At 40.8% G+C, this 26615-nt stretch overlaps 3 protein-coding genes across 4 annotated transcripts; 1 reads left to right on the plus strand and 2 right to left on the minus strand.

Moving 5' to 3' along the window:
- Positions 1-971: 971 nt before the first annotated feature.
- On the plus strand, positions 972-8793 carry stmn4 (stathmin-like 4). 2 transcript variants are annotated; one of them, XM_067482675.1, is made up of 6 exons: positions 972-1115; positions 5072-5138; positions 5410-5505; positions 5687-5892; positions 6503-6694; positions 8031-8793. In XM_067482675.1, exons 1-6 carry the CDS (start codon positions 993-995, stop codon positions 8088-8090), a joined length of 744 nt encoding a protein of 247 aa, XP_067338776.1. In that variant the 5' UTR covers positions 972-992; the 3' UTR covers positions 8091-8793. The 2 variants fall into 2 exon arrangements, with proteins under 2 accessions (XP_067338776.1, XP_067338777.1); XM_067482676.1 differs by having other exon boundaries at positions 1033-1115; positions 5076-5138.
- Positions 8794-9828: 1035 nt separating this feature from the next.
- Positions 9829-13038, minus strand: il17a/f3 (interleukin 17a/f3). Its single transcript, XM_067482677.1, has 4 exons — positions 12907-13038; positions 12263-12462; positions 11983-12126; positions 9829-10606 (listed from the first exon to the last, which is right to left on the minus strand). Exons 1-4 carry the CDS (start codon positions 12913-12915, stop codon positions 10480-10482), a joined length of 480 nt encoding a protein of 159 aa, XP_067338778.1. The 5' UTR covers positions 12916-13038; the 3' UTR covers positions 9829-10479.
- Positions 13039-17010: 3972 nt separating this feature from the next.
- Positions 17011-24647, minus strand: mcm3 (minichromosome maintenance complex component 3). Its single transcript, XM_067482824.1, has 17 exons — positions 24456-24647; positions 24049-24161; positions 23443-23651; positions 23169-23299; positions 22803-23041; positions 22610-22718; positions 22378-22531; positions 22144-22275; positions 21790-21998; positions 21512-21686; positions 21273-21399; positions 21003-21153; positions 19410-19550; positions 19189-19298; positions 18924-18997; positions 17724-17826; positions 17011-17473 (listed from the first exon to the last, which is right to left on the minus strand). Exons 1-17 carry the CDS (start codon positions 24528-24530, stop codon positions 17275-17277), a joined length of 2451 nt encoding a protein of 816 aa, XP_067338925.1. The 5' UTR covers positions 24531-24647; the 3' UTR covers positions 17011-17274.
- Between the last annotated feature and the right edge of the window lie 1968 nt (positions 24648-26615).

The following is a 26615-nucleotide window of genomic DNA, read 5'->3' on the forward strand; positions in this document are numbered from 1 at the left end:
GTATTTAAAGTTAGGATGTAAATAATTTAGGGGCCTGCGTGTTTCTTAGCTGGACCCCTGCTGAGATGCTTGCACACACACACACACACACACACACACACACACACACACACACATTTTTGAATAAAGCAAAGCCATGGTGAGTTTATTCAGTTTTTTTATTCGTTACATGAGGAATGTGTTTCCTTTACACCAACGTGCACACCCTGACTTCAATATGCTGCATTTGCATGGTGTGCACAAAGTGTTTGACCTGCAAATAGACCATGTGTCCGGGTAAAATGTCATCACTGCAGCAGCTGTGCCTTAGATGAACCCATGCACAGAATGTTACTAAATCTGATGTCGAATATTCAGGTTGGGGGATTCAGGTATTGCAAGACAGTTCTTTTCTTAACTTGGATGTACTATTTCTTAAGGGGATCGAATCCCACAACCGGGACTGTCCTCAACACCACAAACCCCTCATCTGGCAGTCATTCATTTCTTTCCCACTGTACCCGTCAGTTCCCCGTTCCCATGGTAACAGATTGTTTCAGACTGCTGTCCTTGGACAAGAGCGACATGCACAGTAAACAAAACAACATTAATGTAGCTCATGTTTGTGTGATTTCAGTTTATGCAGCCTTAAGCTAATTAAATGCATTTCTTCTCATTTCAGCTGAGATATACTCAAGCCAAACTCTCCTATAGTTGAAGGGAAAAGGGATTAAACTTTGTGAGAGGTGTACACACACACACACACACACACACACACACAGAGAGATCTCTACCGATCTCACCCAATTTCACCCAGATCCTAATCATTCATACATACAATCACATACAATCACACACTCCTGCGCCATATAATAAAACAGTGATTGTGCCACCCACCCTGCAGTACAACAAAAAGAGCTGATGGCCCTCCCTCCGTCCTCCACCTGCCCTCCCATTGGCTGCAATGCTGCAATGCTGGCAGTGTCTTGAGCCAATAAGACGTCTCCAAGGTGATGTCATTGGAGGACAGCATTGATGCTGTTGCTGATGCTGTTGCCCGGTGCCTGTATCCGTGCAGTCAGACGGGGGTAACCGTAGCCACCATCCACAGCAGAGACAACAGGGACAATAGGGAGGTAAGCCTGCAGCGCTTTTGTCGCAAAATACACATCTTCACGCACTTTCATTTCACTTGTGCCACTTTAGGCTCTCAAGGTTACATTTTGTTGCTTAACTGTGTGTTTCCTGCATGTGTGTGTTTTTTGAGAGCGTGTCAAGTAGGGTGTAACTGGGCGAGGGTGAGGATAGTGATGATGCGGTGGTTCCTGCTGACAGGAGAAGGCGGTAAGAGGAGAGAGGGCGAGAATGTGGTATAGCTGCAAACTGTATGATGTGTAACCTGTGTCATTCAATATTGATCCGGCATAATACAGATGCAGCTTTATGTCTAGAGTGAGAGAGAAAGTGGGTGAGGGAAATGAGTTTGTATGTGGTTTTGTGTGGACGCAAATTGTGCATGTAAGACAGAGATAGAGAAAAATATGTGATCGTTTGTGAACTTGATAGATGACTTTTTGTAGGTAAAGTTTGTTTATTTATCATGAATTACATCCTTAAATGTTTTTTCCAGAATGATTATTGTTTGGGCAAATAGGAACCTTGGTATAGTATATAAATCTCACAGGACAATTCTGTTTGGACTCTCACACTCTTGGTCATGTTAGAAATAATCTAAAATCTGGAAACATCATTATATATGGTTCAGACTTAATATATTTAGTGTAATATTCATTTTATTCTGTTTATATTTTGTGCCTATAAAATTGTTAAAGTAGACTAGTTAACGAGGAAAAGACTTCTGCTACTTCTTGGAAACTCAAGGTTTATCTACTGTACAACACTAAAGGCAACACAGTTATCTTTAGCACATGTGAACCAATGAAACAGACACATCAACTTTTCGAAAATGTCATATCTGCTTGAGTAAAATGACTGCAGGCCCTGCTCAAAGCAAAACAACTGTAAGTATGGAACAATAGTAAAATTGTATTTTTGCTGACCATGCAGATCATTTTAACTGATCTTCTTTAAAACTTAAAGAAAGAAAAGAAAATGTGAAGAAAATGGTAGAAAGTAAATGTACTGCAGTACAGTTATTTGGAGTTAACTTCCTGAAGTCTCTGCTGGTTGCTAAAAAAATAGAAAAGTTGTTATTTTAGAACTAGTTGTTCTTGTACAGATTAATTTAGTGTTGATGTCTATAGAATGTGATGGGTGGGTGGGTGGTTGAGTAGTAGTTGTCTGGTTGCATCATATTTACAAACAGCATATTTTTAAGTTTATTCTAATTATTTATTCTCCAATTATCTGAACAGTTGCAAAATAGATTTTACCCTTCATAACCTGCCAGTGATTGTGGCCCCTCTGGAACCTGTTGTTTTGCCATTTCCACAATTAATTCTCCCAAATGAGAGATGTCAGAAAATCCTGACGTTTGACTCATAATTACAAGTGGGAGGATGATCTTTTTCCTGTATCTTTTTCCTCATATTAACAAACGGAAACGTCTGACAGGAAGCCGACACGTAGCGAGCTGTAAAAACGGTGAAAGGTGGACGATGTTACCTTTAGCTGCTTCCCTTTGTGCTTTCAGTGATTAGGCTAAGTTAAGCTAACTGGCAGCTTGATGTGGCTCCATGCTGAGTGTGCAGGCCTCCGAATGGGCATCAGTCTTTTCATCTAATTCTCAGCAAAAAAAACAAAAAACAAATAAGTAGATTTCCTACAGATGTTGTTTTTTTTGTTTTTTTTTTTTTTTTTTGGCATTAACAACATAACCAAAGAGAAATGAGTGCACAAAATAAGATAATCAAATCCTACACATTTTACGTGCACATTTTCTGAAAACATATGCTTACATGTGTATCTGCATTGCATATGTATATATAATGTATTAGCAGAATTTTTAGAAACCTTATGGAAGAAATGTTAGATGATATGATATGAAAAACTATATCTGCATTGAAACTGCATCATGATGCAACTGTCGGTAAAATGTTCCATCAACATGACCCAAATGTTCCCCATGTGGACTGAGAGCTTTACAAGCTGTTCTCCTTCTCTGTCTTGGGGGGGGTATTGACAAACAAGGAATGGAGCACTCCTACTCCTGCAGGAAGCAGTGCATTGATTTGCAACCTGGGTGGTTTCATAAGATGAGAAGCAGCTGAGTGTGTGTGTGTGTGTGTGTGTGTGTGTGTGTGTGTGTGCATTCCAGCAGTGCAGCAGGACGTACACTGCCTGATCAGTAGGTCTGTGTGTTAATGTGTGAGCACACAACTGTGTACAGCCTGGTATGATGGTGTGTGCATATGTGCAAGTATGTGACTTTGTGTGTCCATGTGACTTTGTGTGACTTTGTGTGTGTGTGTGTGTGTGTGTGTGTGTCCCACTGGGAAACTTGTCAGGGTGGTCAGGTGAGCGTGTGCTCTACACTTTAATTGGACATCTCTCATTGAATATGTCACAGGTTGTCTCATTAGTACATTTCTCTCACTCTCTAGAGCTCAGTCTTCAGCTTCGAGCAATTTACAGGCTGACAGGCTGATAGCTTCAAATGCAGATAGATAGATAGATAGATAGATAGATAGATAGATAGATAGATAGATAGATAGATAGATAGATAGATAGATAGATAGATAGATAGATAGATAGATAGATAGATAGATAGATAGATAGATAGATAGATAGACTTATCCTCTTTCCTAAAAGTGGAAAAGTTTTTACCTTATTACAAAACTGTTCCAATGGATGTTGTGATGATGAATGGAAATATACATTTGTAAGTTATAATTCGATTTAAATGTGTTACTTCTGAGTATCTGGCCCTGGGCTATGATTTAGGACATCAGCTTGTGAAAATGGAAATGTGCACAAAGCACTGCAGATATGTCAGCGTTTGAGGTTAAACCTCATGTCACTCTGCAGGTCTTATCTGTTGCACACATGACAGAACATGTAGTTTTCTTCTTGCATCCTGAAATCAGCGCGGCACATCGAACGTTCCTTATAGCGTTGTCATGTGCTGTTTCGCTGATCAGCGATGAGCGAGTCTTCCCTTTAAAAGATGAGAGCAGGCAGGACAGTGGTGCATTCTGGCAGACACCTCCCATCGCGTTTGATCAAATTAGACATCGGGAACTGGTGGCTGCCCCACCCAAAAGTGCAAATGAATTTTATGAAGCTTCACACTGCAAGCTTGATTCTGATCATAAAAGTGCTCATAATACAGTAATAAGGACGTATTATTACTTCTTATTATTTTGTTGTTGGTTTTTTTTTATTATTTTTGGTGGTGGTGGTGGAAAGGTTTGGTGAGATCATTGGCTACTATGCTCCTTTCCTGTGTCAATGCATTTAACTTCGGTTCATTGTTGAACTAAAATATGAATCGAAATAATATTGAATTCTAATTCCTCTCTACTAAAGAGAGATTTGTCACCAGGTACAATTGTCTTGTGCATGTAGGGCCGTGCTCAGCGAGAGTCACAGAGACAGCTTTACTCTACTTACAGCATATTGCAGGGGGGGGGGGAGAAGGGCCCAGAAATACATTTTTATTTATTCTTACTTCTCCTAAGTATTTGAGTTCAATGGCACTTTAAATCGGAATTTAAGGTGTGTTAATGGAGGCAGAATTTCCTGCCATTAAAGCTAGTTTAGTAGCTCGTCATCATGCAGTAAGCAACTCGCTCACTGATGTGCTGTGGGAACTCAAAACTTCCAGTGCACTGGATTTTTTTTTTAATACAGTAAGTACATTTCCACACACACTGTTGTACCTGTACCTGTTGGTGTGTCAAGGAAAGAAGAATGCAGATGGGTGAGATGAAGACACAGCACAGTTTTGTGCCTAACTCTAACCAAAACGCTCTGTTTGCACAATTTCATGGCAGCATTTGTAACTTTAAGAGCAATAATTGTGTGAATCTGGCTGCGGTTATTGCAACACTGTAAGTGATAGTATCCGACTGGTGAAGCTTCATCCGACCCTTCCCCTCTGTCCCTGTTCCTGCCTGTCTCTTTCTGACAGTTAGAGTTAGAAGGATCTTCAGCATCTCTGAAGAGTAACATAGACAGTGAGAAGATGACTCTGGCAGGTAAGTGCAACCACAGCAGAAACTCACACACACCTCACAACCTGCCTTTCTGTTACTGCATATACTGCTGATGGCTGGGATAAGAGCATCATTTTATAATCTGAAGCTTGTATTCGGTCATTATGATGACACGTTAATGCCACTGAATAACAGAATGATGTCATCAGTCCTTGAATGTCCTTAACACAATGTCAAGCTTAGTATCATGTTTATATATATATATGTGCGTGTGTGTTTGTGTGTGTGTGTGTGTGTGTGTGTGTCTCCTCAGCCTACAAAGAGAAGGTCAAAGAGCTCCCCCTGGTGTCTCTGTTCTGTGCCTGCCTGAAGCCGCAGACTGCAGAAAAACCTACATACAAGGCAGAAGGTAAAACCAAATCTGTATTTTGGGAAATGTAGGAAAAGCGAGCATGGAGCCATGTATTAGTATAGCAAAGCATTAAACCACACTGAGAATTACACACTAATGCTGTTTCACATGTGCTTCCCTGCATCAGAAATTCACAGTAAATAAATAATCTAAACATGGCCACAATCCAACACCACAGATGCGGTGGACCTGGGTTGGTGCGTCATCAAAGATGTGGAGGTAATCGAGCTGAATAAGCGGGCATCAGGCCAGGCTTTCGAGGTCATCCTGAAGCCCCCATCCTTTGACGGCGTGCCAGAGCTCAACACCTCCATGCCGCAGCGCCGTGACCCCTCCCTGGAGGAGATCCAGAAGAAACTGGAGGCTGCAGAGGAGAGGCGAAAGGTAAGAGTAGAGTCACTTCATTGGAATAAGCTACAAGCTGTTACTGAACTGCAACAGCTTGTAGCCTATTCAGGAATCATTAAACACCTGACAATGCTCTTTGTGGAGCACCAGGATGTAACAAACTGAAGAGAAAATGGGTGGAAATGGTAAAAGGGGAAGAAAGAGGAAGCATTGCAGTGGATCAGAAGGAAGAGGGGAAACACGAGCAGAGGGAGGGTGGAAAGATAAAGGGCAATCATGCAAGGACACATGCACAACGGCTCATATTCATCGAGTAAAGAGGGTCGTGGAGAGGGGGGGTCGGGGGGAGGAAGAACGGAAAGGTGAGGAGAGGAAGAAGTTATAGCTGGGCCAGAGTTTAGAAATCTGTAGAAGACATCAGAAGGCACACATGGTCAATCAAGTGGATGGGGATGTGGTGGTGGTCCCAGCCACGGGAAATCATAAACAAAGCCCACACCCAAATGACAAGCAAGCAAAAACATGACTCTGCAGATACCGTAGAGCCATCACCATCGAAAGTATTTGCAGTTTGAATATTTTGGTCAAAGACGCGAAGAAAATTACCCACTGATGCTAACTGTCAACACTGTCTGTCTGCCTTTAGTGTCAGGAGGCCGAGCTGCTGAAGCACCTGGCGGAGAAGAGGGAGCACGAGCGTGAGGTCATCCAGAAGGCTTTTGAGGAGAATAACAACTTCATCAAGAACGTAAAGGAGAAGCTGGAGCAGAAGATGGAGGCCAACAAGGAGAACAGGGAGGCCTTGCTGGCAGCCATGCTGGAGAGGCTGCAGGAGAAGGTACTGTCTCTATATGATTATCTGTAATCGATTTAAAGAGTTTATCAACTCCCTTTTTGAACAAATGCACTAAAAAACATAATTACAAACACATTTTCGACCAACAATACGCTCAGATTACCGAACTTTAGTGTCACTCCGGCTGCATCAGGTCTTTCTCTTTTCTCTGCCTGAACTCATAAATAGGGCTCCCGGACATGAGTGTTAAGCATTAATGCAGCCCTTTTATTACAGCAAACGTTACTGGAAGAACCCTTTGGGTTCTGTTAAATGGTCTAGTTTGATATACTGGGAATACACTCATCGGATAGATAAGAATTTGATTAGAAGATTGACACCAGTCCCATGTCTGCGGGTTAATGCGTTGGTGGGCAATAAGCTTTGCTAAGCAGAAAGACTGGAAAGAGGGGAAAACATTTGCCACACAGGAGAGTCTGCGGTTACATGTAGTCAGAAATCCATGTAAGACCATCTCGTAGATTCATTATAAACAAACTATCACTGTCCCTCGTCAAACTGCCAGTAACTCGGATAATGAAGAGAGGGCTGAAAGCCATTTAACATGTTTAACATGAAAACTCGTTTGCACTGCATTAATAATGCAACAATATTTTATTGGGTTTTAAATTAAGTTTTTAATTTTTTTTTAAGCCGTACTGGTCCGTATCGGTGTTGCTGATTTAAGTGGTCTTACTGTGTGTCGGGCTATTTTGGGGGGCGATGGAGGATTAATCGGATGCTTTTAAGATAAACATGGCCACGCTGAGCCCAAGGCCGATACAATGATGGGACAATAAAGTATATCTTGATCTTGATCCACAAAGTCAAAGCAAAGCCAGAGGAAAGAACCGCGATAGCTCTTCCCATCCTTCCTGTGATCTTTGATTGCCACACAGGACGTAAAGCCCCCTGAAACTATTTCTTGATGGGCAACATTTTATCTGCCGGTCTTCATGTAACTTCCCTTAAAACAGATAAACCAGCTTGCTGAGTTGGACTAATTGCCTCTGGCTGGTGTCAATCTTCTCATCTAACTCGTAGAAAACTCAGGTTTTAGAAGTTTTAACCAGCATTGTTTTGGGGAGACTTCATGCTGAATGTTCCCTTGAGAGTAAATGAGGCCTTCAATAGCTTGATCAGTAATCATGAATATTATATGAGGCGGAAAAGAGTTGTTAGTGCTCCTCGCTCTGTTTCATTCCCCTGTTCAAATCTCTCAGGGCAGCCACTGAGCTCTTCCCCTTGTTCTGCAGGTGTCTCCCACATCATTCTCAATGTATTCATGAATGCTAATGACGCCGATGTTGCTGAGTCTTTTTTTTTTTTTTTTTGGCAGGACAAACACGCAGAAGAAGTGAGGAAGAACAAGGAGATGAAGGAAGAAGCCTGCCGGTAGATGACTGGGAGCAGGGTTGAGCCAACAGAAGAGAAAGAACGGGAACGGGAGTTGTTGGTGTTGTTTTTTTGTTTGTTTGTTTGTTTGTTTGTTTGTTTGTTTGGGGTTTTTTTTGGAGTCGGTAAAAAAAACAAAAAACAAAGGATTTAAAAACAGTGCAGGAAAGACAGACAGAACTCTAAAATAGCTCAGACCAAGGGAAGAAGATGAGTTTTCCAGTTTAATGTATGCTGTAACGATTCCGAAACATGCTTTACAAAACTCTTGATGTTGAAATTCAAAAGGATTTTTTAAACGGGGGAAGGTGGGCGGATGGTGGTGGTGGGGGCATCCAAACAAACATTTCAAATATTTAAAAGAGAGGCTGCCGTCATTGTTTGATGAGGAATCAAAGCTGCATCAAAGCAGCAAGAGGTAAAAATTGTTAGTATTGTAAGTCTTGTTTCTGCAGATCATTCAGTCAGAAAGCAGAAAATGTGAAATTTTCCGTTCGTTGAACTTTTTTTTTTGTCCTTGCAACCGGTGGTTCTTTGTGTCAAAAGTTGTCAGAGAATCATACTAATTTGGCGGCACAGCCTCGTCACAAGCAGACTGACACTATGAAAGAGCGAGTCAAGCCAACAATTCCAAACCAGGAGGCTTCTTCAGCTTTTGATTCACACACCGGTCGAAACACAAAAACAGGACGTAACACACACGCTTCTGCAGTTTCCACAACAAACGCTCTCATGCTAATTCTTTGCAGCACTAGCTGTGTGTGTGTGTGTGTGTGTGTGTGCTAAACTCTGATGGTTCATGAATGTAAAAGCTTCTGTTTTGTTCGACAGTGTTCTGGTTGAGTAAAACTGGGGGGGGGGGGGGGGGGGGATCTGGAAACATGAGGAAGCTTTGTCGAAGCTTTGTAAAGCGTTAACTGTAGTGTAGTCATAGATCAGCGACACGCCTTTGAGTCTCTTACATTTCGAGTACTGATTGCACTCTTATTTCATTAAGCACAACACAAAAGCACACAATCCTACAAAAAAAAAAAAAAAAAGATGGGGAATATCTACAGTACAAACAGCGACAATAATTCAGGATTTAGACTAATTTGGTTTTGAAGCAGTCTCCGGCGGTTTTGGCATGTGTCCCTGTGCGCTGATGGTTGGTTTAGGATCTCGAAGGAAATATAAACCTGACGGAAAGATGAAATGTGCTCAAGTTGTTGAGTCATACTGACTTATTTGAAATGTTTCAAATGTTTTTTTGCACTGTAACGTGGGAGTCGTAAATGTGGGGTTTCTACTTGCTGTCATTGTGTGTGTGTGTGTGTGTGTGTGTGTGTGTGTGTGTTGCCGTGTATCGTCAAGGCTGGATTGATTGCATCTATTTGGCATGGTCAGTAAAAGCAGCTTGACTGAACTCACAATCTGTGACTCATTCTTATCATTTGTAACTTAGTGTGATGATTTTCTGCATGCACCAGTACATAGGGGACTGTAACTTCCACATCGTTTAATGTTAATCTCAGCTATTCTAAATAAACCACAGCATGACTAGACTTTAAAGTTAAGCGTAAAACCTTTAATAATGAATTGTGACATTGTGTTTACAATAAAATATATATCAGGGTATTGAAGAAATAAAATAAAGTAAAAATAATATTAAAAATTCGATATTACTTGTTTAATTTCCTTTACTGGTTTGTTCTTTAAAATAACATACAGCAAATGGTTTGAACTGATTTCTCCAGCCCAGACAATAAACCCACATTAAGCATCAAACATATCTTCACCACTAGGGGGCAGAAACAATTCTACTCTTTGTAGCAAATGACAAGGCATCTTCACCAATTTTCAGCTTGCTCTAACCATGGCATAATTTTAGGGTATAAGTGTACACGAATGCTTTTAAACTTCCCTCTGACTCCCACATAATAATATATTTCTCTGCTTCTGACTGAGAAACTCCTCCAGATGACATCACCGAGAGGAGTTTCTCATTACCGGGAGTTCAGATTATGTCATCTGCGGGAGCTCTGCGAAAGCAGTCTATAGTTTGAGCAACAAGAGGCAGACGTAATCGGAACTGAAGGTTTGTCCAGTGATGTCATCTGTAGGTGTTTTTTTTTAGCTAGACGTAGAGATATTGGGAAGTCAAAGGGGAGTTTAGTGGCATTTATGTACATGTACTACGCAAACTAGAACCAAAAGAAGCAGGTTGAAAATCAGCGAAGGCGTCTTTTAAAATGCAGGAGGCTTCGACACTGGGATTACTCACAGCGCTTGTTGGTGAGATCTACAGCTGGGACCAACAGCTAAACCCCAAACACAGTAGCAAAGTACAACAATTTTCAAAAAGGCTCTTTTACAGTGTACAGTGGTTGGAGTCCGTGATAGCTTCCTGTGTGTTACCGCTGTGATATGACACTGGGCCTCACACAGGTGCAGCCCACCGTGATCACCTCCATCCCCAGCCGGAAGTCATACTTCTTTCCTTTTCTGCCTCCTCTGTTGTTTTGCTTTGTCTTAGGGACTCTATGAGGAAATGATAACACAGTCAGGGCAAAATATTTACAGATGTTATTATCTGAATACATATTACCACAGTATTAATGAAAACATTTTTCACAGTCACACATTTAGGAACAAGAATTTAATTTTGTTAGAAACAAACACATTACAATTAATTTATACCTCAAATATAATAAAATATTACTTCAGAAGCAGCGGCAGCCATATCTGATGTACTACTTTTTTGTTTTGAAATCTTTAAATGCACCCAGTTGGCAGTTTACTAGGTTCACATAGCTACAAATCAGGCCGTAATATTGTGCTGATTAACCTGTGTGTAGTCTGTGATACAGTTCAACTGTGTTGTCTTGGAGTTTCTATTAGTTATTTGCTTAGCTGCAGGTGTCCCTAATAAACTGGAAACTGAATGAAGATGCACTAATGTATACAACAGCAAAGAGGCTCGCACCCAGGGACTTCCTTCAGTTATAATGTATATAAAGAATAGTGCTGACATTAATCGTGGTTTAAACACGGCAACTATTTTCAGTTGGGATAATCTCACTTCAGCTGCCAATATCAGTCAGTTTAGTAATTGGACTGACTTGCACTGCTGTGGCCAAATAGTGATACACACTCACACTGTCTAAATTTCAGAAGCATATAAGAGTAAAATGCTCAGACAGAGTCCGGCATTTGGTAAATGTTCCATGTTGAGGGTTTGGAATTTGTGAGACTTTTTAAGGCCTCAAATTCCCATTATTACAAACCCATTGGAAGAAACCATGCACCAGGTTTTCAGGAAAATGCAGTTGCATTTTTTTTTTTGAAATGTCTAAACTGCTGCCTGCTCTGATTGTATCCCACCAGACGAGCTTGTTTCAACAGGAAAAACTTCAGATTAAAGGCCCATTCGATGGTTGTCGTTTGCATTTGGATTGACATGGACTGCGGATCAGATGTGTTTGTGTTCCTACAGCAACTGAGTGTAAACAACATAATTCGCGAACTCCCTTTGTTTAAAACGTACAAGGAAAAAGAAAGCAGTCTGTGCAACCACTTAACAGGAAGAGGACCAAGAATGGAAAATAATCAGTACATCCACAGAGCACAAACAGGGATCTACAGTAGTTACATGCAACATTAGTGTGATTAGTCCTATATAAAAAAAAGTTGAATTGAATTGAACTGAATTGAAGTGCAGATTTTCTGTGCTGATTTGAGCAGGTGACAAACTTTGCGAAGGTGCAAACACATGAAGAAAACCTAACTTAACACTGACCTCATTGACAATAATGTGTTTTTAAGCGTGCACAGCACGTACGGTAAGAATGACTGTAACACTAAGAAATAAAACCAGAATCAGTACGATTAGCTGCTTTTCGACTGCCGTAACTCACCTGTGCAGTACCAGGACCTGGTAGTGGATGGGTTTGGCTTCCAGAGCAGCATCCTCGCCTCCTCCCTGCAGGCTCAGGCAGCCAGAGGTCAGGCACTTAGCATGGGAAATCGTCATGGGCAACCGAGACGGCACACAGGACTCTCTGGAGAAGCATAGCAAGCCAATGCACGTGGTGGGTTTTAAGTGTTTAGAAGTTAAACCCAAACGACCAAAAAAACTATGTGAGGCCACAAACATAAAATGCTAATAAACGTTCTCTGACTTTAAAGATACCTCACCTGTATGTCCATGGTGACAGAGACATGTTGGCGATGGACGAGGCAGATCTGCTGGAGATGTAAGACTGCACTGAATGGTCCAGGACCAGTCTCACTGTCTTGCCCCTCAGTCCTTTTCCCAGCTGGACAGAAATGGCCGGGTCTCTCCTGGTGGCGTACAACGGTGTGGCCAGGCCCAGCACCAACAGAGCTCTCAGTACCTAAACACCACGACATCAGCAAGGCCGTGAAGCCTTTTTAAATGCTTTGCTGTTTTTAGGACGTGCAAAATGTAATAGAAACCGAAAGCAGAAAGAAAAGTGGCCTGGTCCACAAAAAAGTGGGTCAAATACTTTCAGCTTTTTTTTTTTTTTTTTTTTTGGCACTGATTTCCATTTTCGGGTTTGGCTGAATTTCCACGTAATTGGTGAATGACACTTGGGCTGCGACTGGTGATTTAGGAACTCTCACACACATTCTGACTAATAGAGTTCAGATATATCTCAGTTGCTTCCAAGTTTAAAAAAAAAAAAAAAAAACACAGAGTAAACAGCAGTTATTTGCATCCTATTCCAAACCTGACATAAGCCACACACGAGATATAAACCTGAGAGTTCAATCCAAACATCCTGGTGAAAAAAAAAAAGGAAAAGGGTCCAACTCACCAGCAGCATAATCGTGCAGTCGTGCTCTTGAGCCCAGCTTTAACTGTGAGACGCTCCTCTCTACTGTCCCATTTCGTCTACATTCTCACTGTGTTTATATGCAGGCAGGCTGTGTTGGCGTGTGTTGCCAAGATGTGCAGTGCATTTCCGCTATGACTGTCAAAGATTCCAACGATACACATTAACTTTGAAGAAGTAAAAGTTTTGTGTCTCTGTGGTCAGCAGTTCTTTCTTTGGTAAACTCCATCTCACCTGTGTTGGACAGTGCATGGTGACAAGCACCAGACTTTCTTGCACTTTTGCAAATAACAACAGCTTGTACTTTTTTAACGCTCTTTTGACTCCAACCCATCCTAACTAAGTCAAAGTGCATGAAAAAAGGCAACAAGTCTGCTGTGTGACAAGGTCAGTGAGGCTTTCATGTGTCTGACCTCTCGCATCCTGTCAAAAGGTGTGAAGATGTTTTGTAAGACTTTTTTTGATGTGGTTGTGAAGAGAGCAGAATACTTTTATGGCCACAAAAAAAAAAAAAAATTGTTTTTGAGCCAAAAGAAAAGAGGCACTGATGTGAGAACCTGCAACTCATGCTGGAAAATATGTGTTGTATCCAAACCAAACCGCAGAGTATTCACTCAACCCAAACCCAAGTAAAACAAATAATTATTTGTGATTTCCCTCAAAAAAAAAAATCTGGCTCAGACCTCAGTTTAGAAAGAAATATCTAGAGTGCATTTAACCATAAAGAGAGATTACTTTCAAAGAATTCCAAAGAATGAGAAACAACATCATTTGAAAACATGATATATTAAATACATTTTCATTATGATCTGCTTCAACTTCAACTTAGATTTTTTTTTTTTACCCGAGTCATATAAAACGCATTACTAGTAACTACACCCACACAGCCAACTCACTCTAAACAATGTAGGTCAGGGAAATGCTGACAGCGGTTCTTGTAATAAATCAGCATAACTATTCTTCAAAGATAAACCGTATGATAACATCTTCTCTCCTCATGATTCGTATGAATACGGCGTCTACTAACTGGAGCACAGCCGTATTGGATGTAGAACAAAATGAAGAGACATGATTGTACATGAAGTACATGCAGTTTCACACCGTTTACTCTGGAAAAAAAAAAAAAAAAAAAAAAAAACTTCTACAACAGTATGTTCCTCACACACAGAATCAGACTGTTAGATGTACTGCATTGGCAGATGATGAAAAGCCTTTGTGAAATGTAACTATCTATATAAGAAATCTATGAAGCTAATGTTGCACTTCTCTTCTTGGTGAATGCTGACAATCTCTGCAGTGTGGCCTCATTTAAAGCGTTAACAATCACCTTAGATAACAACAGGAGCAGCTGCACTACAAACACTGCAGTTCTGTGGAACCTGGGATTTGCCATTGCAGTAAATTATAGATGTCTGACAATCCACTGGAAAACTGATCCATTTTTTAAAAGCTGTGATAAATTAATCATTACATTTGATCTAAAACTGCATTATGCAACAGAAATTCAGTAATTGCGTTGTGTGTTGAAATTATGAATAAACTTATTCGCATTCAATACAGAATGGTTACAAAATATTAAAGGTGTCCAATTAAAGTTTGTGTTTGTCCATTCACTGTGTTCAGTTTCACACCTTAACATTTTAAATTCTTACTTTAAATTAAGATAGAAGTTAAACCCCCGTGGTTTCTAATGGCTGCCAATGGTTGAATCTTCAGGGTTTTTTCTTTATGAAATGACAATGAATTAGAAAACAGAAATAACAAATAATAGTCTCTGACTGGGTTAAATGGAAATCTGTGCACAAACCTTTTAGAAGTGGTTTTCAATGTCTGAGTCACAGGTGGCTTTCAATGCAACAATGAAAAGAAATTGTAAAATGTAGATTTTACAGTGACACATGTCGGACTCCAAACTTTCCAGCCGGTAGAAAGGAATCAAATACATCATGTTCATAGAAATCTCATATATTTCATTTCATGCTTGAATTTCCAAGTGTGTAGCAAATTCAAATAAACTGAGTTACATAAGTTCTGTGCTTTCCTTCTTTTTTTTATACACTTTCTATATTTGTTTACCAAATAGCACTTCCTCTGTTCCCACTTATTCCCTGTGAAGCACTAAAAACAAGCCAGAAATCTTGTTTGGTTTGTTAGTCGGCTTTAACGTTTTTTTACATAATAGTCAGCAGGTCCTATTTCCCAAAGGGGAACTTGGTGCTTCAACTCAAAAGACAACTAAGAGATTGTTTATTTATACAAATCACAGGCCTCCCATCAATTTATATCTAACTGATCAATAATCAATCACAGTGCATAACGCAACAAATAACAGCATATAGCATCAGATTATGTGTGTTAGGTGTTAGATGAGTTTCGAGATGCTGGGGTGCAGTGATTTAACAAAGCAACCAATGATCTGATGAAAATAGAAACATATCAGGATAGAAAGAAATTAACAAGGCAGGCAACAGGAGCAGGAAAACTCCTTTTCCCACGGTCTTTTCCATCAGAAAAGAAAGTCAGTGAGGGTCAAGATGTCTTAACCAAAGCCAATATGAAAGTGTGGGGATGTGCTTGTAGAAAATGCATGCGAGCAACAAACATCTTGATTTATCTACAGTCTGTAAACCTCAGTGAAAAAGTTTCTGTGGAAGTGGTGGTAGGTGCTGTACCAGTTGATCTTTGCAAGAAATCTCACCTATTTTTTTAACTAAATACTATGGAAAACATCTTAAGGTAATAATTAAGGAGAAAGTTAATTGAGAACCGTTTAAGCTTCTGAGCACTATCCGTCATTAATCCAGCTCCAAATTGGTTGCTTCAAATTAGTACCTTCAAACACTGAGGGAAACTTTGCATCGATGGAAGCTTAAGAGTGCAAGCACTTCATTTTTATTTTATTATAGGCATTACAGGCCCAGATCTACAATTAACATGGCTTATTTATTGGTCAGGCCACAGGCTGTAAATGCTGGTGGGCAACTTTTGTTTCCTCTACAGATTGAAAGGACACCTTCCTCGTGGTTGTGTGCTAAATAAGGCTCACTGGCCTTTGGCTGTAGCTGTGTGTTTACCGGTCAGAGAATAAGATTATAGCTGTGAGACCTACGTTACGTCTACGCCGTTTGAATGCTTTGAATTTCACTGAGAAATAAAGCCAAGACAAATGACCAACAAACAAATCACAAGCAACTACTCCAGCTGCGACATACTAACGCAAATCTTAGCTGAAGTGAAACATGAGACAGGCAGAAGTTGGAGTCAACACAATTGATATGACTCAGCTGTGGGTGTCAAGACCCTCCTAGGTCTTAAATGACGGTGACAGTGGCTGCCAGCTCTTTGGGAGCTGTGCAGTTTGATTCTTTGTCGTCTTCAGTCTGGTTAAAAACCACAGTTGCTTGCAAAAAAAAAAAAAAAAAAAATCTCCACACAAAAACATGTGGATGTAGGTGCAACAATGCCGCCGTCGTCGTCCTCCATCACTTGAAACAACATCTAACTGAAGGTAGCTCTGTTGGTGGGTAATGCTGTGGGACCTGCCTCCTACACAGTCCGGTCTGGATTCACTGGAGGTGGAAAACCAAGTGTTTCTTGTAAACACGATGCACATGCAGGAAGAGGTTCAATCATATGACAAGTCTAATTGGAAATTCCGAAGTTTCCTGCCATCGCAGACCATTTTTCCCAGTTAACAGTGGAATATGCCGCGGTTTTGGGGGGGGGGGTCGTCACAGCTAATAAATTTGTGGTGGCAGCACAAATTTATCAGCATTCAGAGCTGAAATTTCTCTTGAATGTTTGAAGAGCTTCTAAAGCAACTTATTGTTCAATCATGACATTTATTAGTTTTACTGCACAACTACATTTAACAATTTCAAAAGTTGTTTTTAACTATATACAAACACAGAAAACGTGGGCGTTGGTAAAAGTACTTCATGTCTTACATTTTACACTGCATAATGAAACTGTACTTTGCTCTGGGCTGCAAAACCCTCAATGTTGCTTAATCAACTCAGATGTTTGACTCCAACAGTGTGTTGATCTGTGGTATTAAGGACATTATAATGTAACAAACAAATATAAGCCTTTTGCACTGATCTTGTTATCAAACATATGATAATTAAGCTGCACTTGTTGGTCGGATGAATAAATCACTGTTGGTGCTCCGCAAAATGGAGCCCAGGGTGACTGTGCAACATAAAAATGTACTTTGAAAAGACAGAAAAAAGAAAAAAAAAAAACCCAAAACAAATAAAGTGTCCAATATCAAGTGGAAGAAGAACATTTTGAAACAAATTGCTGTTTCTTTGAAAGTCTGCGGGTAATTTCAGAAAGTCGTCATCCTCCTCAGATGAGAAAGATGATGTCATCAGCTACCATGACCTGGTTGTCGTCTTGCATGCGAGACAAAGCGGCGCGAACCTCTGGCTCCGTAAACAGATTCTGACGCTCCTTGTTGAGGTCGCTCATCAGGGTCTTCATCTTCACAGACTGAGCGTGAGCAGACTGGAAGACCGCAAACAGGGATGACTTGAACTCCTTCAGCCTGGAAGGAATGGAAAAAAAAAAAATTAAGCATCTTATAAACAGATTCTAATGTGAAATCAGAAAGGTAGATTTTACCAACACAATTACTGTTTATATAAGGTCACCTTCCTTCTAAACTTAAAATTATCCTAGGACTTATTCTTGTAATCAAATCCCTCCAGTTGACAATGCAAAGGCCCATTAATGAAACCTCCATGTATCACGCTTAACACATTTTAGCTGTTAGGCCGTAGGAATCAGTCACCCACCGTTCTGCAGAGAGCTCCGAGTCTTTAGCCTGCGATGTAGCGTCCATGGCCTCCACCTCGTCCTCTCGCTGTGGCTTGGCTGGTTTTGGTGTGCCGGCCTGAACTAAAGGGCACAATCAACGTGAGAACTCACATGAAAGCAGAACGTTATAAGAAGCATGTGTGCAACAAGTCAAGTGCTGAAATCCCACTGAAATCTGAGCAGTAAAAATCTTGGCATTTCTAAATATAACTAACTTCATATAAACTTGAAAATTTGTTAAAAACATCTTTAAGCACTTTTGTTAGATTAAATACTTACAACATAGTTTTAGCTGTGTTCATTCTTTTACACAAGTAAATGTAGCAACTCAAATGTAGTTGTAACTCAAATAAAAGTATTTGTCATGCAAATTAGCCCATTTGTACCAGTCACCATGACACAGACACACACAGCACAGAATAAGTGTATGTGGGTGGGTTTATTTTAACTGCATAAGTTATGTTATTTATTTTATAAACTACTCTCATGTTCTGCATGTAATTTTTTTTGTGTTTATTGTTACTCATATGGTACTTTGACCTTTGTGGCCAGTCTTGTTTGATCTAACACTACTACTTCTGGTACTTCAAGCACATCTTTTCATGAAGACCACTACTGACATAAGGACTTTGTTTTATTGTGTTTTAATCCTCAACTTAAATCAAGTTAAATACATCTATTTTGTTTAAATACTATACAAATTATCTTGTAGCTAAAGCTGTCAAATAAGTGGTAATGAATAAATTAAATCAATTTCTCTATTTCTAAAATGGTTGCTCTATATATATATATATATATATATATATATATATATATATATATATATATATATATATATATATATATATATATATATATATATATATATATATATATATATATATATATATATATACACACACACACACACACCCACACACACACACACACCCCCACTTTTAGTAAAGGGAAAAAAGACTGTCAGTGTGTCAGGAATGTAAGAACAATATTAGTGGAATATTTTTACGGGTTTTACTCATTTATCCATATATAATTTTGGAGAGAGACCGAGAGCAATAGTATGAGAATTAAACTGCCCCATGAGGAAAGAGGAGATGCCCTAAAATGAAACAGAGTTGTAGCTGAGTCATTCGGAATGTAAAAAAAAACGACAAAAATGTGTGGGAAGTTTCACTTACTCTCGGGGACATTCTGCTCTTCACTGAAGTCATATGGGCTGTAGGGCTCACTGCCTTGAGAACCATGACGCCCCCTGAAGGACAAAGGATATTACTGATTATTATTGAAACAGCTACAGCTTTTTTTCCCCCCCTTATTAAAAAGGAACTTCATTACTTTCAACCGCAACTATTTGTGACGTCAGACACTGGCAGAATAAGAGGACAGAAGGCCAGAAAACAGTGAGACAAAGCAGCGCTTCACGTTATGTGCCCGAGTGTTTACCTCTTCCTCAGAGATCTCTGTGAGCGCTGAGTGGACGCCTCCTCGTCCTCCTCTTCCTCTGAGCCAGAGTCTCGCTCCTGTCTTGAACGTTTCTTCTCCTTTTCCAGAACCTACACGAGGAGGAAAAGAAAACTGCCCCGTTACCGCAGAAATCCTCAGTATGCTTTGGTTGTGCTGTGTTGAGACATGCAATCATCTAAGTACTTATGAAGAGTACGAACCTTTTTAAAGTAGGCAAACTGGACGAGCTCCACGGCCACCTCAGAGTCCTCCAGCTCCACAGCTTTGCTCATGCGGGCCTTGGCGTGCGCTGTGGACAGACGGATCATGGTCTCCAGCGTTCGTGCTGTCACCGGCGAGGTCTTTAAAGGAAGGGGAGACAGAAATCGGTCAGAGCAAGCTCATATGTCCAAAACACACCACGTGCTACTGGTTACACACGTTGGCATCTACTGACTGTTAAGGTTAAATTTATCTGCATGAAATGTCTGAGCAAAAAACAAAAAAAAAAAAACAAAAACAAAAGCTAAATGAAATAGTGTGGAATGTCAGAACTCATCAACTTCCCCATCATGTTTTTATACACTGCTTTTCCTGCTGCACAGCCATGTTTGTATGATTATGTAGGAGCCGTTTGTTAATTGGTTTTTCAGCGTTTAATTACTATTTATACAAACAAAAAAAAATCACTACATTTAGATCAGATTTTGTTGTCCTTGGTCATTTCTGTTGAATTTTATTTTGAACACTTGGATATGGTTTTTGAAAAGAGCAAGCAATGCAGTAGGAACAATGGTCTGTTTGCTTACATGTAGCCTTAGTATTTAGTCCTAATTGTCAAACGGGCTTCATCTTAAATCGTAAGATGTTAAACCTATAAACATTGTTAATGGTTTCTTCATCCTTTTAGGACACGCAATTACTAAACAAATGCATAATTAGATTTTGACATCCCACAACAGGAAGTCAACAGGTTTAATGATATTAGTTCTACTTTATATTAATGGCCCCTGTCAGTCAAACCTAGTAACATTTCTGTATTTCTTTTAACACAACACAAGTCTGAACTGCATGCACTCACATTATTACAACACACTGACGTCCAAACCTCCTTATAGTAAATGGTAAAAACAAAAAGAAACATTCTGGCCTCATACATGATGCCTCCTGATGCACCATCCAGTCTGGCATGTTTGGCAAAAACAACAGACTGATAGTACATTACAGTTATATGCACTGCACAGCCAGAACATTAGATACACCTGTATGATCTAATGCTGCCAATGGATTCTACATTTATGACCTCTCAGATTTTAACTTGAAACTGTCCCAAAGGTGATATTTCCTACTATGTGTTTGAAGTTATAGTGGGTGGTGGAGTCTTACTGAAGTACATTATATTAGGAGGTGGTTGTAATCATTTGGAACCCTTGATCATTTTAAATAAGGTGGCAAACAAAATGACATTTACCTGTTAATATAACAACTAAACAATAAACACATTGAATTCTCACCTTTCAGACAGTTCCTACTTAAAAACTGGGAATTATAACCATATAAAAGTACAATTTCATGACAGAGCTGCTGTTTTGGACTGTATTACCCAGTATCCAATGTTGTGGTAAATTCCTCTATGCACCAATATAGAATCTACTGTGGTGTCCCAGTACGACTTGCGCAGAAGAAAAAAATAAATAAAATAAGTGGTGCTCATGTCGCCGCGAAACTCCAATCAGTACATGTGTAGTGTGTGCTGGACATCCAATGAACATCTGTGTACACCTGAGGGGGTGTGTGTGCCTGCTCCTGCTCACCCTAGCAATGTCAGAACCCAGCTGCTCCTGGCTCCTCAGCCTCGAGTACTCCTCTGCGATGTGATTGGCTGCCTCCTCCGTCAGCACAGGTGTCACAGCCTTGGCAATGTGGATGTACTTCCTCATGAACTCCTTGCTCACAATCTTATCCCTGAAACAGAAGGAGACGTACCTCTCACTCTAACTTACCTGGTGTACAGTGATAACAGACATTGATCAAAAAGGAAACATTCGACTGTGACGTTTCCAGAACAGATACTAGGTGCGTACCTCTTTCTCTTGCTCCCATGCAGCAGGTTATTGTGCTTCTCATAGATCTGCAGCTCCTCGTGATCCTCTGCTAGTGCGTCTGGGTCATCTGTAGCCAGGACGTCCACTGTCCCACCCAGAGCCATTGCTTAAACAAAAAGGAAATGCACAACTTTTTTTTTTTTTTAAAACAAAATGTTATGGCACTAAATACAAATGATTTTACCTCTATGATGTTACTTATTGCCGACGCAAAATACCTGCTCCTTCCTGCTCGCGCGGGTCACGGTAGCGGTGCATCCTCAACACGTGGTCTGAGATCTCACGGTCCTGTTCAGGGTCCATCTGATCCAGCACGATGAAGAGGAGATCGAAACGGGACAGCAGCGAGTCCTGGAGGCCGATGTTTTCCATGGGAGTTTTATACTGGTCGTACTGCAATGGCATTAGAGAGGAGAAATACACTAAAAGTAAAGTAAAGGTCAGCTCAGAGATAAACTGTTTTAAAAAGGTCCAACTTCTCCGATTAGTTTCTTACCCTGCCGTACACTGGGTTGGCGGCCGCCAGCACAGAGCAACGGGCATTGAGGCGGGCGTGGATGCCCGCCTTTGCAATGGTGACGCGGCCCTGCTCCATCACCTCATGGATGGCCGTCCGGTCCATGTCAGACATCTTGTCAAACTCGTCGATGCACACCACGCCGCGGTCGGCCAGCACCATGGCGCCGGCCTCAAGACGCCGCTCGCCTGGGTAGAAATCAATTCAAAGACAAAGTGAGCTCTGGAGGTGAATTGAAGATGGAGCACATGGCAGAAATGTGCAGGTCTGAGTTAGTGCACCAGTGTTTTCGTGCACGGCGGCGGCTTTCTGACGGGACATCATGTGCCATACCTGTCTCCTGGTCTGTGGTAACTGCAGCAGTCAGGCCCACACCGGAGGAGCCTCGTCCAGTGGTGGGGATGGCTCTAGGTGCAGTGTGAAGTACGTAACGCAGAAGCTGGGACTTTGCAACGGATGGATCACCTAGAAAAAACACGGAGATATTTGCCCGAATTCTAAATGAGCTTTGAACCTTTTTCTTTTTCTTCTCGAGGGAGCAAATTAGCAGGAAATGTGTTCAGGTACCAATGAGCAGGATGTTGATGTCTCCTCTGATGCGCGAGCCATTTTCCAGCACCTTCTCCACCCCACCCAACAACATGCAGAGAATAGCTTTCTTGATGTACTCGTGCCCGTGGATACTTGGGGCCAGGGACCGAGCCAGCTGATCAAACACGTCCTAAGTAAAATCAGAAAAGGCAGATTTAGTTTCTCATTCACTTCGCGTGTGAGCAACGTAGAAAGACCGAGGTCCTACTTTGGAACGAGTCCGGCTGAAGTTCCTGATTTTAGCCACATCATCTGCAGAGAAGTAGGGAGAAACTTCCTTGCTCATTTGTTTGACATGGCAGGCTATCATGATGGTCCTAGGAAGAAAATGGTTCAAATGTTTAAACACAGCACAGGAGCTCTACCACTTAGGAGCCATCAGACATTTTATTCCATTTCACCTGAATGTGCCAGAGGTGAATCCTCCCTTCTTGCCAGGCAGGCAACGGTATGTTCCAATGATCTGCACTCTGTCCCCTGGCTTGACCATGTCCACTAAATCATTGTCCAGGATGATGTCCACAGAGCGAGGCAGCTGGCCAGCAGGGGCTTTCTCTGGCATCTCCTGCACCGTGATGGTCTGGTGGTCCTTGTATATAGACAGACCGAATTCTGTCTCCAAAGGATTGTTCTCCTCATCCTGTTAGGTGAGACAGTCACCAAGTTAGGATCCCTCGTGCATCTTTTTAATGTTGTGCTCATCCCCTTCTTTTTTTTGTTTTGAATAGTGCAGTGTGACCACCTCAGAGCTTGTGATGTGTGGTTACCTTTGTGGGGTAGATGGCACTGGAAGGAAAAGCATCTAGAGAAGTCATGTCTGTGTACTTCCTTTCCAATGTCTTCTTGGTGGCTGGGCAGTAGTGGACACTGCGCACCACTTTGGGACGCACCAGAGAGCCTGAAGATCAATAAAAAATACATTTAAAAAAAACAACAAAAGAGGAAGGGAGGCCATGATTACCGTTATTCTATAACAATGATCCTACATAACAGGACATCATCATGCAACAGAAGATCCCACCAAATGCAAGCTAAACTTACACTTTGTGATGATGCCCTCCACACACACCATGCTGCCCAGCAGTCGGGAGGTCAGGGTGCGAGGGGTGACGTGCTTGGAGCCGAAGCTACCCTCCAGGCCAATGAAGAACTCCTCGTACTGCTTGGCATAGGTGGCATCCACTGAGGCCACAAGGTCCTTCAGAGCCCGCTGGAATGCCAGCAGCTCCTCGAAGGCATTGTTCATTAGCCTGGCAGACAATGACAACACCATTTGGTTTGTGAATTTAAAGATCTGCTTTTCTTACTCTAGGCATTAACCGGTCACAAACTGCCTTCTGACATAAACCAGATGTTTGTCTGTTTGCTAACAGTCAACATGTAAAACTGGTCAACGCAGGTAAAGTACAAACGTAGCAACAATAAAGGCAACATAGCATTTCTTCCAACTTTGACATAAAAATAGACAATGTTGTATTTCCTCTTTTAAATGTTCTCTAAAGTCTGGCTTTAATGTGACATCACTGATCAGCCATTTGAACCCCGAACATCTTCTGCAGGTTAAGGTATGAATCTAATCCAGATTATCAACTCTCTCTCTCTCTCTCTCTCTCACACACTCACACACACACACAGCTCCCTTCCTACTTTGCAGCCCGGGCCTCGTTGCGTCTCCTCAAGTCGTTGATGTTGACGATGAGCCGAGCTTTGTTCTCGCTGATCATGTCTCGGACTTTGCTTTGATAAATCCCCTGGTCTTGCTGCAGAAAATAGACAAAACATTAGCGCTTGTTCATTTTTGCTCAAATCAATTTAAAATTGACTTTGAAGAAAACTATGTCCCCGCCTGACACAGCTAACGACACAGCCACTCGACAGAAAAGGCTGCAGCGTTTTCCTGTAGCATCTGTTAGCTAATGTGATTTAACTGTGGACATTTCTTGGCATCTCTCACACTGAAGATTAACTTTAACTGTACTTCTTTTGTTGTGGCCGCATGGTTTCTCATTTCATTCACAACACATAATGTCCCACCGTGCAAAAGCCAGACTTACATCATCGTCCAGAAAGTCCAAGTAGTCCCTCTGAGCCTCCCTCATCTCCCGGTCATCTACGAGATCGGTTGCCATTATGTTCGATAACTTTATTCAGCTTCAAACAATCTTAAAATATGGAACAAGGTTTGACGCGCTGCGTGCTCTGCTGCCCTCAAACCACACAACTGAGGTGTTTTCGCGCCAATGCGTGCCGGCTACAAGTGGAGCGTAACATGCGATTGGTCAATTCGGCACGCACTCGTTTGCATAGTCGGCGGGTGAACGTGCAGCTGTCCAATAGAATCCTCAGTATCACTGCTTGATCCCCGCCCATTGAAGAACTCCCGCGAAAATGCAGCAGGAAGAGGCGGGCTGTTACTGTGAGGAAAGAAAATATTGAATGAGCTTTTTTTAATGTGTCCAGGAGATGGCGACAGAAAGAGGAGACGATTCTAGCTGCTGTTCGAGCGGGACTTTTACAGAAATACTACAAAAGAAATGATAGTTACATTGTTAATTATTTGTATTTACTTTTCTTTTCGTTTATTAGATAAACGAAACTAAAAGTAATAGTTTGGTGGCGAGGAAACCGAAAAAAAAAAACGCCTCGGTCAATCAATCAAATTGATGTATGAATTAGCAAGGACAGCTTGTCCCAGCTCTGAGACCAATGAAACCCTGAACTCGCTTTGCTCTGCTTTAAATCTCCCCCTTTTCTGCGCGTATGGCACAGAGACCCCAAAGAAGAGGGAGGCGACACCGAGGTTCAACTTCTGAAAACGTTTGGAGCCCTGGTCGTTATATTGTTTGATCGACTTTGACATAGCAGAGTGAATTTGACACCGCGTTTAATTCAAAGGCACATTTTACGATGAATTCATTGGGCTTTATGTCTAAAAACGGACCATTAGTTCGCGGATTGTCGCTTTAGCTTTGTGCGCTTCTGCAGAGTGAATGTTGGATCTCTGAAATTAAAATAAGACCATGAAAGGCAGAAACCGACTACGCCCGATTTTATAAAATAAAGGAAAAATAAATGTTGTGGAGTAAAAATGATAGATAACGGCCCTTAGATGCAGTGGAGTAAAGGTCAAAGTAGGCATAATTAAAGATACTTGCGTAAAGTACGGATAAGAGAAAAATTTACTTAATTACAGTAGCAAAGTACGTGTCCTTCGTTACTTTCCACCACTGGTTATGTACCAACTAAATCACCATGCCACAAAATGCCTTTAGATTATCTTAGAGTATACTCAGCTTTATTGTCATTGCACATGTATAAGTACAGGGCAACGAAATGCAGTTTAGTATCTAACAGAAAAGTGCAATAAGCAGTGCAAAATATATGTCTACAGTATGTACAAGATAGGCAACATTTTGTACATAATGTACATGTGGAAGTACTATGGACTAATATACAGATGGAAGTACTATGGACATAAGGTACAGATGGAAGTACTATGGACTAATATACAGATGGAAGTACTAGACATAATGTACAGGTGGAAGTACTATGGATAAAATAATATACAAGTGTAAGCACTATGTACAAATAATAAACAGAGTGTATGGTAAGTTGACAATTATTGCTACTACTGTATACAAACTATAAAACTGTATAAAATACAATAAAAGTCATTACATGTTTATAGAATATACATATGACCTACAGTAAATGTTACAACACATTGTTTCAGTTTACTATAATTAATGAATTACATCGATGTAGTGATTCTTATTGATTGTGATATCGTTTGTGGAACCACACAGAGCACGAAGTTTGACTGGAGAAAATGGTGAACATTGACTGGGCTCTGATATTTATATATATATATACATATATGTATACATATACATATATATACATATATGTATACGTATATATATGTATACGTATATATATGTATACATATATGTATACATATATATATGTATACGTATATATACGTATACATATACATGTATATACGTATATACATATATACATATATATATATATACATATATATATATATATATCAATCATGCGACAGTGTCATACTGTCAATTGGCTGTCAAGTGACATGGGGGGGGGGGGGGGGGGGCATAGAAATTCCAAAATTCTGCATCAAAGTCCCAGCACTCTGTGATGATATCGTCACATGAAAGGCACACAAGTCTCTGAGAGTTTTATTTGCT

The sequence above is a fragment of the Channa argus genome, chromosome 17, assembly GCF_033026475.1.
Source record: "Channa argus isolate prfri chromosome 17, Channa argus male v1.0, whole genome shotgun sequence".
In the NCBI taxonomy this organism is placed as follows: domain Eukaryota; kingdom Metazoa; phylum Chordata; class Actinopteri; order Anabantiformes; family Channidae; genus Channa; species Channa argus.